Source organism: Hemibagrus wyckioides, linkage group LG16, assembly GCF_019097595.1.
Source record: "Hemibagrus wyckioides isolate EC202008001 linkage group LG16, SWU_Hwy_1.0, whole genome shotgun sequence".
Taxonomy (NCBI): domain Eukaryota; kingdom Metazoa; phylum Chordata; class Actinopteri; order Siluriformes; family Bagridae; genus Hemibagrus; species Hemibagrus wyckioides.
The window spans coordinates 18,494,203-18,511,130 of NC_080725.1; the positions used below are offsets into that span (position 1 = coordinate 18,494,203).

General features: G+C 35.4%; 1 protein-coding gene across 1 annotated transcript; it reads left to right on the top strand.

The window, feature by feature from the left end:
* Window positions 1–1,003: 1,003 nt before the first annotated feature.
* Window positions 1,004–16,689, top strand: sfrp1b (secreted frizzled-related protein 1b). Its single transcript, XM_058411184.1, has 4 exons — window positions 1,004–1,462; window positions 4,289–4,499; window positions 5,821–5,892; window positions 14,889–16,689. Exons 1-4 carry the CDS (start codon window positions 1,169–1,171, stop codon window positions 15,206–15,208), a joined length of 897 nt encoding a protein of 298 aa, XP_058267167.1. The 5' UTR covers window positions 1,004–1,168; the 3' UTR covers window positions 15,209–16,689.
* Window positions 16,690–16,928: the final 239 nt, after the last annotated feature.

The window sequence follows — 16,928 nt, forward strand, 5'->3', positions numbered from 1 at the left end:
GAACAATGAACTGAGAGAACACTGAACTGAGAGAACACTGAACTGAGAGAACACTAAACTGAGAGAACACTGAACTGAGAGAACACTGAACTGAGAGAACACTGAACTGTGAGAACACTAAACTGAGAGAACACTGAACTGAGAGAACACTAAACTGAGAGAACACTGAACTGAGAGAACACTAAACTGAGAGAACACTGAACTGAGAGAACAATGAACTGAGAGAACACTGAACTGTGAGAACACTGAACTGAGAGAACACTGAACTGAGAGAACACTGAACTGTGAGAACACTGAACTGAGAGAACACTGAACTGAGAGAACACTGAACTGTGAGAACACTGAACTGAGAGAACACTGAACTGTGAGAACACTGAACTGAGAGAACACTGAACTGTGAGAACACTGAACTGAGAGAACACTGAACTGAGAGAACACTGAACTGAGAGAACACTGAACTGTGAGAACACTGAACTGAGAGAACACTGAACTGAGAGAACACTGAACTGTGAGAACACTGCGATGTGAGAACACTGAACTGAGTGAACACTGAACTGTGAGAACACTGCAATGTGAGAACACTGAACTGAGAGAACACTGAACTGTGAGAACACTGAACTGAGAGAACACTGAACTGTGAGAACACTGCGATGTGAGAACACTGAACTGAGAGAACACTGAACTGTGAGAACACTGCGATGTGAGAACACTGAACTGAGAGAACACTGAGATTAGAGAACACTGAACTGTGAGAACACTGCGATGTGAGAACACTGAACTGAGAGAACACTGCGATGTGAGAACACTGAACTGAGAGAACACTGAGATTAGAGAACACTGAACTTGTTTATTTTTCTTGCTCTGTTTTGTCAACACACCTTTTTTTTGTTTTAGTTGATTTGTGCATAATAATTCATTCTAACATGAAGAACGGGAAAAGGTTTGGTCAGACTCTCGAGGTGATTGAGCAATTCGGCCTGCCTTTTCTTTCTTCCCCCTTTTTTTATTCTGCTGGTGTATTTGTTCTCGTGCAGCTCAATTCGGAGGCTGCAGGTTAGATCAAGAGAGAGAGAGAGAGAGAGAGAGAGAAGAACAGAAGGAGAAGCAAAGGCGGAATCTTCTTGATGACTGTAAGGTGTAATTAGAGACACTTTCCATCTGTTACAGCATGCAGGCTCTTCTCGCTCGTGCCATGAAGGAGATGTTTTTACTGGCATCGCTCGCGCTCCTCAGCCGCGTGCCTTCCACCGGCTCTACCGATTACGAATACGTCTGGGTCGCGCGTACCTACGAACAGAACCGCTGCACGGAAATCCCCAAGGACCTGGGGCTGTGCCACGGCATCGGCTACACGCAAATGCTGCTGCCCAACCTGCTGGAGCACGAGAGCATGGCGGAGGTGAAGCAGCAGGCGGGCAGCTGGGTGCCGCTCGTGCACAGGAGGTGTCACGCGGACACGCAGGTAAGCTCGCGCGGCCCATATCTGGTAACTTGTTGTGCAAACAAATGATTTATTTATTATCATTATTAGATTCTACTTTCGTATGTAACTTCTTATTAAAAAAAAAAATTAGAACTTTTAGGAAAACTATGTACATGTTCTAAAGGACCAAGTGTTTGTTGGTCAAAATGAACCAAAAGACATTTTTAAGGACATGTTTGGGACATTATTTATCTGCAGCATGCTTATTAACCACAAGAACGAAACACGTTTCAGTCTCCAAATTCATCACTGGATTCTAATATTGAACAAACACCAGTACACTAAGTAGAATTTGCTGTGTATTGACTGAGATGGTGGCTTAAATAAATCTTATACAGCAATAAAAATAATATATCTGTTTTCCAAATTCACAACGAATGTTTTCTAAAGCTACAAGATACTTAACATTAAACTGGGATCATCTGTCCCAATATACCTGAAGTCACCTGAGATCTTTTGAAATATACAAAGCAATATAGACAGTATGTTAATCCTGTTTATCCATTTTCGATACCCGCTTTATTCCTAATTAGGGCCACGGGGATCTGCTGGAACCTATCAGCACACATTGCGCAAAAGGCAGGGGTACACCCTGGACAGGTCAAGTACTGGACAAGTCCATCACAGGGCCACACATATAGACAGACAACCACACACACACTCACACTCACTCCTATTGGGCAATTTAGAATCACCAATCAACCTAATGTACATGTTTTTGGACTGTGGGAGGAAACCAGAGTACCCCAACACGTAGGCACGGGGAAAACATGCAAACTCCACACAGAAAGGGCCCCTATGTTAATCCTACCGTTGCTAGAAAAAGCCATGGGGCAATGTGTTTAATTTCCATAAACCTAATAAACTAATAGAATTTATCAGTTCATTTAAAACCCTGCTGTATTTCAGAATGAAATATCTAAGCCTTAATAGTTTCCATATTGTAAAATTAACCACACTTTCTCTCTCTCTCTCTCTCTCTCTCTCTCTCTCTCTCTCTCTCGAGTGATTCGAATAATCTGTTTCAGTTCAATAAAAACAACAACAAAAATGCCCCGCACTTGTGCTTTACACGACATGATGCACAGACTCTTTTAATAAGCACAGATTCGTTCAGTTCGACCAGTAATCATTGCTGGCTGTGTTGTTTTATATTTAGAAAAAGAAAAAAGATTTATTTTACACACACAGAACAACACAACAATGCCAACATGTTGACAAGCGTATTATAAATCATACGATATGTTTGATATACTTTAGGGGAAAATATATATGTATATATATATATATATATATATATATATATATATATATATATATATATATATATATATATATATATATATCATGGTGAAGGATTTCACAAATACTAAACCCATGAAAATTAAACCTGTAGGAATTTTCTAAATACTGAAAAACTCACAGTGGAATGAAAATAGGGGAAATTATCGAATGTAACGCGTTTCACAGATGTTTAGAAAAAGACCCGAAGGCTTTTTCTAGGAGGTGAACAAAAAGAGAGCAGGTTTATTCGGTGTGATGAGAGAGTGAAGTTTGTTAAACAGAACATGAAGACTAATATGAGTTTAGATATGCATTTTATTGAATATTATTAAAGAGCGCTTGCTATCTGCCGGCATGTGTTCTCGATAACAAATGATTAACGTTGAGTCATGTGACACACATGCTTAAAGAAAGACTAGTTGATATTGATATAATTTCTGTTTCTGTCTGTTTAATGATCCTGAAAAATTATGCCAATTGACATCAAATGTAATGAATAAAGTATCTATCTACCTATCTATCTATCTATCTATCTATCTATCTATCTATCTATCTATCTATCTATCTATCTATCTATCTATCTATCTATCTATCTATCTATCTATCTGTTCAATTTTGGATGTGGTGATTAAGATGCTGGAGTACTGATCAATCCCAGGTCCACCAAGCAGCCACTGCTGGACCCTTGAGCAAGGGCCTTAACCATCAGTTGCTCAGTTATATAAAATGAGATCAATTGTTAATCGCTCTGGATAAGAGGGTCTGCCAGATGCCAGAAATGAAAAATGGTCTCTTTGTTTATTTGAACACATTTCACTCTCTCTTTCACTCTCAACTCTGTGAGTAGAGCTGCGTAGCTTCATGATTTTTTTTTAATGTGTAAAGAAAATATATTACTAAAGTACCTTCTGGTCTCATCTTTTACTCCCCTGGCACAATTTCTTGACAAATATTGTGCAGCATTATTGATAGCGTTTACAAATGAAGCAGTGATGTGCTTGTTAATAAACCAAATGAAGTCCCAGTTGCACATGTGCATTAAAGTGTTACAGCTTTCCTTGCTCCTTTCCTTTTCCTTAAATTAAACCCTGACTGACCCTGATTTTTCCCAGATCTACATCCCAGGCTTGTTGTGATAGTTTCCTGGTCTTCATTTGTTTACATATGTTCTCTGGGGTCTTCCAGGAACAGGTGTATTTATATTGAGGTCATGTGACACACACACACACACACACACAGGTTGAAACCATTCAACTGATGATGTGCTTTCTGGCGGCAACTGGTTGCACTAGAACAAATGTCCACGTTAACGGCTGTGAATACTGTATAAAGGGTGTGTGCGATCACAATAGATTCTCCCCTGTTACAACATTATGGGCTATTTTGTGTAGGATATAAAAATGTTTTAGTTCTGTTTATTTGAGTTTTTAGATTTTAGCCAAACAATTACAAGGAGAGGTGAATACTTATGCAAGCCGGTTTAGACCAGTGTATCTTATACAATATACCAACTTCCCGCAGGTTTTCCTGTGCTCGCTGTTTGCGCCGGTGTGTTTGGATAAACCGGTTCATCCTTGCCAGCAGCTCTGTGAGTCTGTGCGCGACGCCTGCAGCCCCATCATGGAGGCGTTTGGCTTCATCTGGCCAGAAATGTTCAACTGCAGCAAGTTTCCACGTGAAGAAAAAGAGATGTGCATCACTAAGAACCATACGAGAAATCTTGAAGTGTCTGGTGTGTATATAATATGTATAACACTCTACACAACATTTTATGTGGTCTTATATGAAGCAAGGAATAGAACATGCCAGGACATGCGGTTACGAGAAAATATTCAGCGACCGGGTGGTGTGATGTGGCCCAACCCTAAAAGTGATAATTTCCCAGTAACTACACATCCCAAAGTGTTATATAGTATGCATAATACTTCATGTAGCTTTACATAGTGTGTATAACACCCCACATAGCCTTGTATAGTGTGTATGATCTTCTACATAGGCTTATACGGTGTGTATAATACTCCCTGTAGCCCCATAGACCATGTATAATAATCTGTATAGCCTTATGTTGTATTATCTTCAACAAAGCTTGATATAGTGTAATACATGCTACATAGCCATGTATAGTGTAAAGAATAATCGACATAGCCTTATATGATCTGTAGAATGCTCTACATAGCCTTAGAGTGAGTATAAGACTCTTTGTAGTTATAAAGCGTCTATAAACCTTTACCCATGTAGGCTTCTGTAGCCCTGTGTTGTGTGTATTATACTCCACATAGACATCGAGAGTGTGTATAATTCTCTATGTAGCCTTATTTACAACCTTACACAGTGTATATAATATTTAATGCAGCATATTTACTCAGCATATCCTTATATACTGTGTATAAACCTATATGAGGCTTTATAGTGTGTATAATATTCTGTACACACTTATATAGTGTGCAGAATCTTTTATGTAGCCTCATAGAGTGTGTAAAATACCTTATATAGAGTATTATAATATTCTGCGTGACCGTATGTAGTGCTTAGAATATCTGATGCAGCTTTATAGAGGGAATATAACACACAACATAGCCTTATATATTGTGTATAAACCTCTTTGAAGTTTTTACAGAGAGTGTAATATGCTATGTGTGTATGATACTCTATGTATCATAAGCTTTATGGAGTGTATAATAATCTACATACACATATAGTGTGCAAAATCTTTTATGTAGCCTCATAGCGTGTGTAAAATACCCTGTATAGAATTATAATATTCTGCATAACCGTATGTAGTGTTTATAATATTTGATGCAGCTTAATAGAGGGAACATAACACACAACATAGCCTTATATATTGTGTATAAACCTCTTTGAAGCTTTATAGAGAATTTAATACTCTATGTTTGTATGATATGTTTCAGTAATGCTCTATATATTTTTTGTAGCCTCATTTTTGTAGCAGCGTACTGTATATAGATGCTTAGAGATCAGCTGTGATGTATACATGAAAGCAGCCATGAGTTGGAACCTTATTTATCCAAGTATGCCTCTTTCTGACCGCACAGAACGGATGTCCTGTCCACAATGTGACACCGGGATGGACTTCATTCTGCAGAACATGTGCGCCAGTGACTTCGGTAAGCACCTTTTATACCACTTTTAGACTTGTAATAAATATTGTCTTTCACACTAATCATGGCTTATTTTATTTTATTTTATTTTTTTTATTTCTATAAACACAGGTCGTACTACAAATGATGATGAGTGAATTTATAAATTAAGTATGATTACTGGTGCGTTAACGTAAAGGAAAATACAAATTAGGTGTTATATCGTCTAATTAAGTGTATATAAGCTGTTAACACAATTATATCTACAGTCACAGAATGAGCATTATGCACAATAACAGAGCACACGTGAAACTATAGAAGAGTTTATATAAAGCTATAGAGGCTTTATAAGCCTTTAATGCAGGCTTTATAAGCACAGGCAGGACGTGTGGTTTTATTTATTTGCACTGGAATTAGCAGGAACATCACGTACATGACCTGCACTTTCACACGATTTTTGACATAAACACACACTACTCACATGATATGAGAAAAACATGCGATCGCATGTAATGTGGACTTGATTTTACCGTGATAGATAGATAGATAGATAGATAGATAGATAGATAGATACTTTATTCATCTCAAAGGGAAATTCACAGCTTCCAGCAGTATCCACAAACACAGGTAATAGATAAAATAGGAAGGAATGTAACAAAAAACCCAAATTAGGGTACAAAAATATAACAAAAAATATATCAAATAACAAAAATATAAAATATTACAAAATATAGCAGAATATAACAATATAACAAAATATAGCAGAAAAATACAAAATACAGAGATTTAGGAATAAATATGGAGAATGAGATGAAAAACCAGATAAGTAATGTGCAAAACAAGTGATTAAGGTTACAGACCTAGTTGATGTGCAAAAACTGTTATGTGCAAAAACTGCGTGTTTAAGAGTCCTGTGCAAATCTCAGTTTATTGAGAGTTCTGTATAAACCGGAGTGTATTATGTGTAGTGTGTGGTTTATTATACATATGTATGGTCAGAGTAAGGTGTTTGTGGGTCAGATGTCTGGGTATCAGGATTAAAGGCTGATTGGATGGTTGTGTTCGTGTGAGTAATATACAGTTCTGACCTTAAAGGTCAGAGGAAAAGCTGGTTTCCTGTGTTTGTTTCACTTCTCTAGTATTTAGTAAGATGCGCTGAAGTAATATCAAAGATTAATATGGATTTGTGATTACTACTACCAATAATATTAATGAGTATCGATCTATTCTCAATATATAGAATAGGCTAACTGGAGATGTTTATTTGGATAGCCTGCATTTCCTACAGCTTGAATTTTCTTAGCTAAGGCTTCCTGTATGTTTCTAAAGTGTTAGAGGTTAGAGATTTCTGGTATCAGTATCGGGTGGATGCTAGAAAAGAACGAAAACGGTGGAGCAGATCTCAGAGAAAAAGAGACCGATTTTCATTCTATCCTGCAACAAATGGAAAAGATTTTTACTTGGAAAAGATTTCCCATTTATATAACATTGGGAACAGTATCAAGAGACTTGATTGTATTTTCTGTATGGATTAATTTTATTATTTTATTTTTTATTATATTTGCAATGTAAGTGATTTTTGTGTGAAAGTCGCATTTTTAAAACAATTTTTTCTAGTAGTTTTTAATGAAATGAATATTAGTTGCGTTAGTGATATCAGCTAAAACTCAAGCACATTGTCCCAACCTCGGCAGCATGAAATCCGCACGGAGAACGTAAATAATCACGAATTGGCCGCGACGAAACCCGAGCACCTGGTTTAGCACAAGTCTGATACGGATAACGTTCCCCCACGTGTCTCTTGACCCGTCTTTAAAATTTATGACTCCTTTTTCTGAATACGCTCCCTGGAGTTTCACAGCCGTATTTTTCCGATTATTATTAAATATTATGACAGTGCTGTTCTGTCAGGCAGCACTGTTCATCTCTGATTATTTGTCTGATTATAATCCTAAAAAAACAATTGTTTAATTGTGGAACATTTTTCAGAGGAGATCATAATAATAAAATATATATAAAAACTCATATAATTAAACTGGTAAAATAAAACAACTGGAATTTGAGGGCCAGGAAACGAGCTGAAATCTGGTTTGAATTGGGATACATGTTTGCTAAATGATGTCAGGTTTAACAACACTCTTAAGAGGTGATATGCGGAGATATGAGACGTTCTTAATCCACATGGATTTATAAAATATAGAAACATAGAGGGATTACAGTTTAGGGCCAGGCAGGAGGCAAAGAGGAGGTATATGGATGAGGATATGAAGCTAGTGGGTGCAAGTGTTGAGGATGCAGAAGTTAGGGATAGGTGGAGAGGATAGGATGATCCGCTGAAGAAGAAGAAGAAGAGGAATTACAGTTAGGAATAAAAAAAGTCCAAGAGTTCACTGCCAAGTGAGGTATAAAGCGTTAGTATCACTTGCTGATGAATTACATTTAAACACTCTGAGTGTATATCGTCGTATTTTAGAAAGTGAAGTGTATGGTGTGTGAACAGGAAATTCACATCGGATTCAGATTGGGACAAGGATTTCTACCGTAATTAAGGTTCTAGGTACTCTTAACGGTTTTACCAGTACACCAGTGTTCCAGTCTGCCAAGCCGATGGAAATCGACTTATGGGATATTTTTCAGTCAGTATAAACAAAACGAATTATTTTCTACCACAAGTCTGATATAAAATGAGCCAGGGCTCTGTTGGCTTTCAGTGTGTTTTTTCCCCCTCTGTCGGATAAACTTACACCGAATGTTAGTGGCTGGAGATAACGCCTTCTCAGGGAGCAGACGTGGGGTTGATATCAGCGCACGTGAAACTAGAGAAGAGTTTATATAAAGCTATAGAGTTTAATGCAGGCTTTATTATGCAGATAATAACGCTTCACCATTCAGAAATAATCCACTATTCTTTTTAACAGGTAATTTGTATGTTTTTCTGAACAATCCGTTTATTTTCACACGTGATTCTTCTTACACAATTCATTTATTTTCACCTTCACCTTTTGGACATATCACTTGAATTCTGAGCTTTGCTTGGTGTTTATGATACTGTATGTAGCTTTATGTAGTGTGAATAGTAATTTACGTATCCTTGCACACCGGGTATAATACTATATGACAGCTTATATGGTGTGAATAATACTTTAAATGACCTTGCATAGTGTTTGTAACACTCTCTGTAGCTTCGTATAGTATTTATAGTACTTTTTGAAGATTTATATAGTGTTAATAATATTTAATAATATAATAATATATAGTGTTTATAATACTTTATGAAGGTTTATATAGTGTTTATAATAATTTATAAAGGTTTATATAGTGTTATTAATACTTTATGAAGGTTTATATAGTGGTTATAATACTTTATGATGGTTTATATACTGTTTGTAATACTTTATGAAGGTTTATATAGTGTTTATAGTACTTTATGAAGGTTTATATAGTGTTTATAGTACTTTATGAAGATTTATACAGTGTTTTTAATACCTCATGAAGGTTTATATGCTGTTTGTAATATTATATAAAGGTTTATATAGTGTTTATAATACTTTATGAAGGTTTATATAGTGTTTATAATACTTTAAAAAGGTTTACATATTGTTTATAATACTTTATGAAGGTTTATATAGTGTTTATAATACTTTATGAAGGTTTACGTAGTGTTTATAATACTTTATGAAGATTTACATAGTGTTTATAATACTTTATGAAGATTTACATAGTGTTTATAATACTTTATGAAGGTTTATATAGTGTTTATAATACTTTATGAAGGTTTATATAGTGTTTATAGTACTTTATGAAGGTTTATATAGTGTTTATAGTACTTTATGAAGATTTATACAGTGTTTTTAATACCTCATGAAGGTTTATATGCTGTTTGTAATATTATATAAAGGTTTATATAGTGTTTATAATACTTTATGAAGGTTTATATAGTGTTTATAATACTTTAAAAAGGTTTACATATTGTTTATAATACTTTATGAAGGTTTATATAGTGTTTATAATACTTTATGAAGGTTTACGTAGTGTTTATAATACTTTATGAAGATTTACATAGTGTTTATAATACTTTATGAAGATTTACATAGTGTTTATAATACTTTATGAAGGTTTATATAGTGTTTATAATACTTTATGAAGGTTTACATAGTGTTTATAATACTTTATGAAGGTTTATATAGTGTTTATAATACTTTATGAAGGTTTACATAGTGTTTATAATACTTTATGAAGGTTTACATAGTGTTTATAATACTTTATGAAGGTTTACATAGTGTTTATAATACTTTATGAAGGTTTATATAGTGTTTATAATACTTTATGAAGGTTTACATAGTGTTTATAATACTTTATGAAGGTTTATATAGTGTTTATAATACTTTATGAAGGTTTACATAGTGTTTATAATACTTTATGAAGGTTTACATAGTGTTTATAATTGCAACTATTAACTATTACATTAAAAGCTACAACTTACAACTAAAAACTATTACATTAATCTGCATGTTCTAGTGCATTATTATTTCTATAGTAATTCATGTTATACAGATTCAAATGATTCAGATTTTGTAAAATCTGTAATGTTTTTGGAAGGAGTCTCCAGTGTCACTTTTGAATGGTTTAGTCTTCAGGAAAGGGAACGCCTTGGTTTTTCTCAGTAACACTTATTTTGGTCGTAATTTCTCTCGTAAGAGAACGAAGAGAGTCTGGTGAAGGGAGCAACTGGGTAAAGCTACTATAATAAAACAGGAAATAGCTCGTTTTCTGGATGTCCGACAACATTAACTGTTAGTTTAGGCAAAGTGCTGTTCTATAAAACACGCTGTTTTACGAAAATAACCAACTTCGGGTTTGTAACAGATCTAATTGCTTATTTGCTTATATCAGACTCCACGTTGTGTTTTATTCCTTCAGATCACTTTCTAAGAATTATGGACTTGACAGAGAGTTATTTTGTATATATTCTGTACATGTAAATAAATACAATAGACTTGAATTCCTTTTAAAATGACATGTGCTTTGGGTTATGCATCAAACCTCGGAGTTACGGAGATTTTTGTGTAACGTTAATGTGTAAAACAGTCCAGAACACAGTGTAGTAATGACACAAATGAAACAGAAATAAAGAATGAGAAATAAAAAAAATCCTCTCCAGCCTGACTTCAGTCTCGCTGAACCATACAAAGGATCTCAACAGCAGTTTGTTTGGGCGGACGACGTGGATTTATTTATTTATTTTTTTTGTTAAGATTGCTCTCAGGAACCCTTTGTCTGAAACAGGGGCTTGTTTTCTACATATATTATTATTGTTTTTGTAAAGAGTTTGGTCTTAAACTTAAAATAGCTGCTCTTATGTTAGTGATAGCAGGAACCGACTTGTTCTGGATCGGCAAAAGTATGATTTTTCATTCTTTAATGAATAAAAAAGGTAAAAAATGATGAAAGAAATTTTTTTTATCACTTTAGGATGTGCTGTTATTGTAAAATAATCAGGGTATAAAATTTAAATTTTATTAAACACATACATAAATATATACATAATAAGACATGCAGTAAAATGCTTTTTAAGGCTGCCCAGGTTATAAAAATAAACATAAAAATAGATTTAAAATGGAATTTAAAAGTAAAATAAAATAATTTTATTAGCTGTACGGAATTAAGAGATATAGTGAAATATGATAAATACAGGATATGGAAGCAATATAATGTCTGATGATATGAACATAGGGAGAGTTTTACTGCGTTCACTTTCCGTTAAATTCTGTTCACAGTCATAAACTTGCGACTTCTTATAGAACTATTTTAAAAGACGTTCAGAAAAGCGGCCCACTGGCACGACGGCCTGTGTTTGTGTGTGTGTGTGTGTGTGTGTGTGTACAGGAAGAATAAACACACGAGATTGTGTGGCAGTGATGTTTGCTTTCGGATCTGCAATTTTTTCCTCGGCTTTAGTAAACACAACCCGAGCGGCCGAGGTTCCCTCTTTTATTCCTTGAATCGATTAAGAGTTCTTGCAAAACAACACGGTCACGCCGACATGCACTGCGGATTATCTGATTCAAACCAGAAATGGAAGATTTTCGTTTACCAAGAACAGAACACTTCCAGTAACCAAGGAACAGTTTCAACAATGCGGACCGAGATGTTATCGCCATCAGGAAGCTCGATTATGGTTGCTAACGGCAACAAAGGCAGAAAATACTTTTTACTTCGCATCTCTTCTAATGCGACATTTTATGGATGGTTCTAGGGTCCATACAGTATGATGTCCTGTGAGACCGCACGTATTACCCACAATGCAGTCGTACATGTCGTAACATTTACATGACTGTGTGTTGAAATAAAGCCGAAAGTGTCCATTATCTATAAATAAACATTAAGAGGTTTTGAGAATCTGTGGCCAGAACCGAAGAGGAAACGTGAAGAAGATTAATGTCTTCTGTATGGACCAGTGTACCAGAATTTACATTTACATTCATATTTCTGACGTTCGGCAGACCCCCTTATCCAGAGCGACGTACAAAAGTGCTTCAAAGTCTCTAACAATGAAGACATTAACACTGGATCAATAGTTCACAGAATTAAGATACCATCATCTAAAAACTGCGTTGAAAGGAAGGTCTTCATCCGTCATTTGGAGATCAGTGACTGAGCTGTTCAGACATCTAGTCATGTAGTTGTCCTTGTGTTATATATGTACCCTCTGTGAAAATGAATTTTTTCTCTAAAGGACAAATCTATCTATCTATCTTATCTTATCTTATCTTATCTTATCTTATCTTATCTTATCTTATCTTATCTTATCTTATCTTATCTTATCTTATCTTATCTTATCTTATCTTATCTTATCTTATCTTATCTTATCTTATCTTATCTAGGAGAAGTTTATTCCACCACCTTGGTGCCAGAACAGAGAAGAGTCTATTCATAGACTCTGGGTATTAAAAAAAGGCATATTATATAAGGAAACAAAAATACATGTTGTAGTCAGATAGGAAAAGAATCTAAGTTCCTGTTATCACCAACATTATAGCAACTATATCGATCTGAGTAGTTAAGACTTAAAAATATGCACCTTGTTGTGATACTGAAAAATCAAGGTTACAATGACTGGAGACTCCTTCTATTAACATAAAATAAATACTTTTTTCTTTGTTGAAAAAGAAGACATTTCTGTTTATTATTATCCCTATGGTTTGTGCGACAAATCAATGCTACCGAAACGTAGTCTAGTAGCAAAATCAGTGCAGCTGGTTGTCAATATATCGATGCACACTTCCGCTCCATAGTTTGGGATCACTTGCATATTTCAGCTTGATTTCAGCTACGGAGGAAGACTCCATCAGGCTAATCTATCTTGTGGGAGATGCTCCAGGAAGCATGGGGTGAAATCTCATCAGATTATCTTGAAAAATTGACCGCTAGAATGCCCAGGCTGTAATTACTGCAAATTTTGATTTATAATTTCCATCAAAATAATTACTCTGACATGTCAGCATATCCTGTTCTTTTGCTATATTTTCTATTCAGACTAATTTCGTGTGTTGGAAAACAATAAAATTTTTTGAGTGATCGCAAAAACTTTTGAGCCGTAGTGTATATATTGATGATGTCGCACCATCGTATGATTTTTTCCAGCATGAGCCTGACCCGGCGTGAACCGAATAGTCAATGCAACTGGGGATAAAATAAATCAACTCAGGAAACACGATGGCTTGCGTTTTAAAGTAAATGTTTCCCCCCCAGAGAACACATTTACCATTTATCAAATTTCAGAACTTTTACTTATTTCATTTTATTATTATTATTTTTTAAATAAATCATTTTTACAGCTGTGAGTCATGCTATTCAGACAGAACCAATCAAATCTGGCACGGTGTTTACTTCTGTGTGTTTGGTTCTGCATGACTCTGCCACTACTCAGCAGCGCTTTGTCCCGCTGCCCAGTGTGTCTTTTACAGCACTGTAACTAACATTTTCTCTTCAAACATTCGATCAATCTGGTTCCGTGAAATATAAATAATCCTGACAGAAATAAGAGACAAAGATCCCAATCGTTAAAAAAAAACATGACTTTTTATTTCGTTCCGCTGAGCTTCGAATGACCTAAATCTCACATCTGTAACAGAAATGGGTTTTGTAAAAAATGATAATTATTCTACTTTTCTACTATTGCTCCACTTTTAGTAAAAGGTGAAATACGCAATAAGCCATTAACTGTAAGCCAATAAGTGTGTGTGTGTGTGTGTTACAGTGATTGTATCATGGGTTAGGGTGTTCTTAGGCACGGTGAGAACCCCGCAAATATATTTTTTATGGACAGACTTTAATGCGTCAGTTTTATTGGCTTAAAATCAGGGATTTTACAACAGCTACAAAAGCGGCTCAGCTTTTAAATCAGATTTTTAAAATGGAAACGATGCATTTTATGGGTGTTTTGGACCTTAAGAAAACAGAAAGGATTAAGTAGTGTTATAGGAGCAGTAAGGTGTCCCTCACAGCTCGGTATTAGGCCCAAACTCTATTGCAGTATGTATATCTGTCTGTATATTTATGTGTGCGTTTATCAATTCTGACTGAATCAGTTCTGATTACAAATAAATATCATTACAAGTTGAAATAGCACGAAATCCCTGAACATCATAATGCAATAATCCTCTGATTACTTCCAGTGACAGAGCCGAGATCTCCTGCTGTCCTGTCAACATCATTACTCTGTATTTCATTTATTACTGATTTGTACAAATATTTCACTAGTTCTAGTGTAGGCATCATCACTAGTAGGCATCATCTCTAAATGTCTGCCACTGTGGTCCAAATCGATTTTCTCCCATCATTGGCTTCCCAAGAGTTAAACATTAATATAAATGTTTTATTTTATTTTACAGTTTAAACATACCGTCACATTTAATACACTTATTACTGTGTAAATGCTTAGTTTCTGTATATTTCCTTGCATTACAGAAATAATGTTATTATAATTTGCATAACTGACCTTTTTCTTCTTTCAATCTTAGCCATGAAAGTGAAAATAAAGAAAACAAAAACAGAGAGTGCGGATAAGAAGGTGACTATCCAGAAGAGGAAGAAAATGATGTGGAAAAAAAATCGGAGCATGCAGGAATTTAGGAAGCTGGTGTTGTACCTAAAAAACGGCGCTTATTGTCCCTGTCCACAACTGGACAATATGGAGAATCATTATCTAATCATGGTACGCAAAGTGGACCAACACTACTTGCTGACTGGCATCCACCAGTGGGACGAAAAGAGCTCAGAGTTCCAGAAGCTTCTGGACCAAATCAAAACCAACAAATGTTTTGAACCGGCTTTTAAATAATTAAACCCAACACGACCGCGACACATCTGATAACGATCCTGTAGAGTTTACGCCTTAGTAATTTTGCAGCTTTATGCAACCAGGCCATGTTTTTAAAACGGATAACAATATCGTAGAAAACCCAATAGGGCTGGAAGATATGACCAAAATCATCATATTATGATACGTTAAGACAAAATGTATTCTAGGATTCACAACCTAGCAAAAAGAGACGTATGAAAAACCGAGTGTAACGATATCCATATCTATCATCATATCCATCATATCTCCCAGCCCTAATCCACTGTTGAGACTTCCTTCATCTTAGTAATAACCAACATAAACCATTATTATGCGAAATATATCATTACATATGTTACATAAATATATTATATATGTATATACAATATTAACACTTTTATTTACATATTCGTAATCTTTCCTGAATTTTTTTTTTTTTTTTAATTTTGGTCTTTCAGAAACTCTATCTTTGTTTGGTTTGCATTCTCCTTTTTTATATCTAATATACACTGTATTGCCAAAAGTTTTGGGACGTCTGCTTTTACCGCCCTTTACAGCTATAACAGCTTCAACTCTTCTGGGAAGGCTTTCCACAAGGTTTAGGAGTGTGTTTATGGGAATTTTTGACCATTCCACTAGAAGCAAATTTTTTTAGGTCGGGCACTGACATTGGACGAGAAGGTCCGGCTCGCAGTCTCCGCTCTAATTCATCCCAAAGGTGTTCTATCAGGTTGAGGTCAGGACTCTCTGCAGGCCAGTCAAGTTCCTCCACACCAAACTCTCTCATCCATGTCTTTATGGACCTTGCTTTATGCACTGATGTGCAGTCATGCTGGAACAGGAAGGGGTCATCCCCAAACTGTTCCCACAAAGTTGGGAGCATGAAATTGTCCAAAATATCTTGGTATTCTTAAGAGTTCCTTTCACTGGAGGGAAACCCAAACCCTGAATTCAATGACTTGGAGGGGTGTTCCAAAACTTTTGGCATTATAGTGTATAAGCATTCATTCATTCAGTTCTGTATTTGCTGTATTACAGATAGGATCATCCGTGTATTCTCACATATTACTCTGCTTCTTCTTTATATCGAAATATTCCCATTGAACTAGTCATGTGTTGGATATCAGATGCAGTCCTGTGGTCCATGTAGGAGGAGTCTCTCTTGTTTCAACTTTTGTAAGGTGTTGAAGGGATATTAATTTGAACGCATTCGTTAACCTCATTAGTTTTGTTCATCAAACCTGTATTCAATGAAATGTTGTTCGTTTTTTAAATTCAGTATACAGTACGCACAAAATGAAACTGATCAAATGTCACTGTAAGATGGAAATTTTTTACAGACGTCTAGATGCAGTGCTCAAGTTATTGCTATGTGCTAAAATTACACCTGCATTTATTTTTCATGATAACTCAAATTTGTAAACATGGATTTAATGACATTTTGAATTAAACCTTTTCTTACCGTAATGCCTTTTGTAATATTTTATAAACAGGTGTTCTGCTTTAATAAAGAGCCAGACATTTTGCTTGACAGTGATGGGATATCAAAGGAAAACTCAAACTCGATGGATTTATTTCAACACTTGCAGGCATGCCGCTGTAGGAAAATAATCAGCGATGGTATGAGCTGATATAGTTCATTTTACCTCCCCAAAACGTACTGTTTTAAGCTAACTCCTGTCCTGTTAATTAGCCAACATTAACAATTTTGTACTTAAAA

Coding starts and splice junctions, on each gene's coding strand:
- sfrp1b (XM_058411184.1), top strand. CDS start 1,169: ATGCAGGCTCTTCTCGCTCGTGCCATGAAGGAGATGTTTTTACTGGCA. Junction 1,463..4,288: donor GGTGTCACGCGGACACGCAG/GTAAGCTCGCGC, acceptor AACTTCCCGCAG/GTTTTCCTGTGCTCGCTGTT. Junction 4,500..5,820: donor GAGAAATCTTGAAGTGTCTG/GTGTGTATATAA, acceptor CTGACCGCACAG/AACGGATGTCCTGTCCACAA.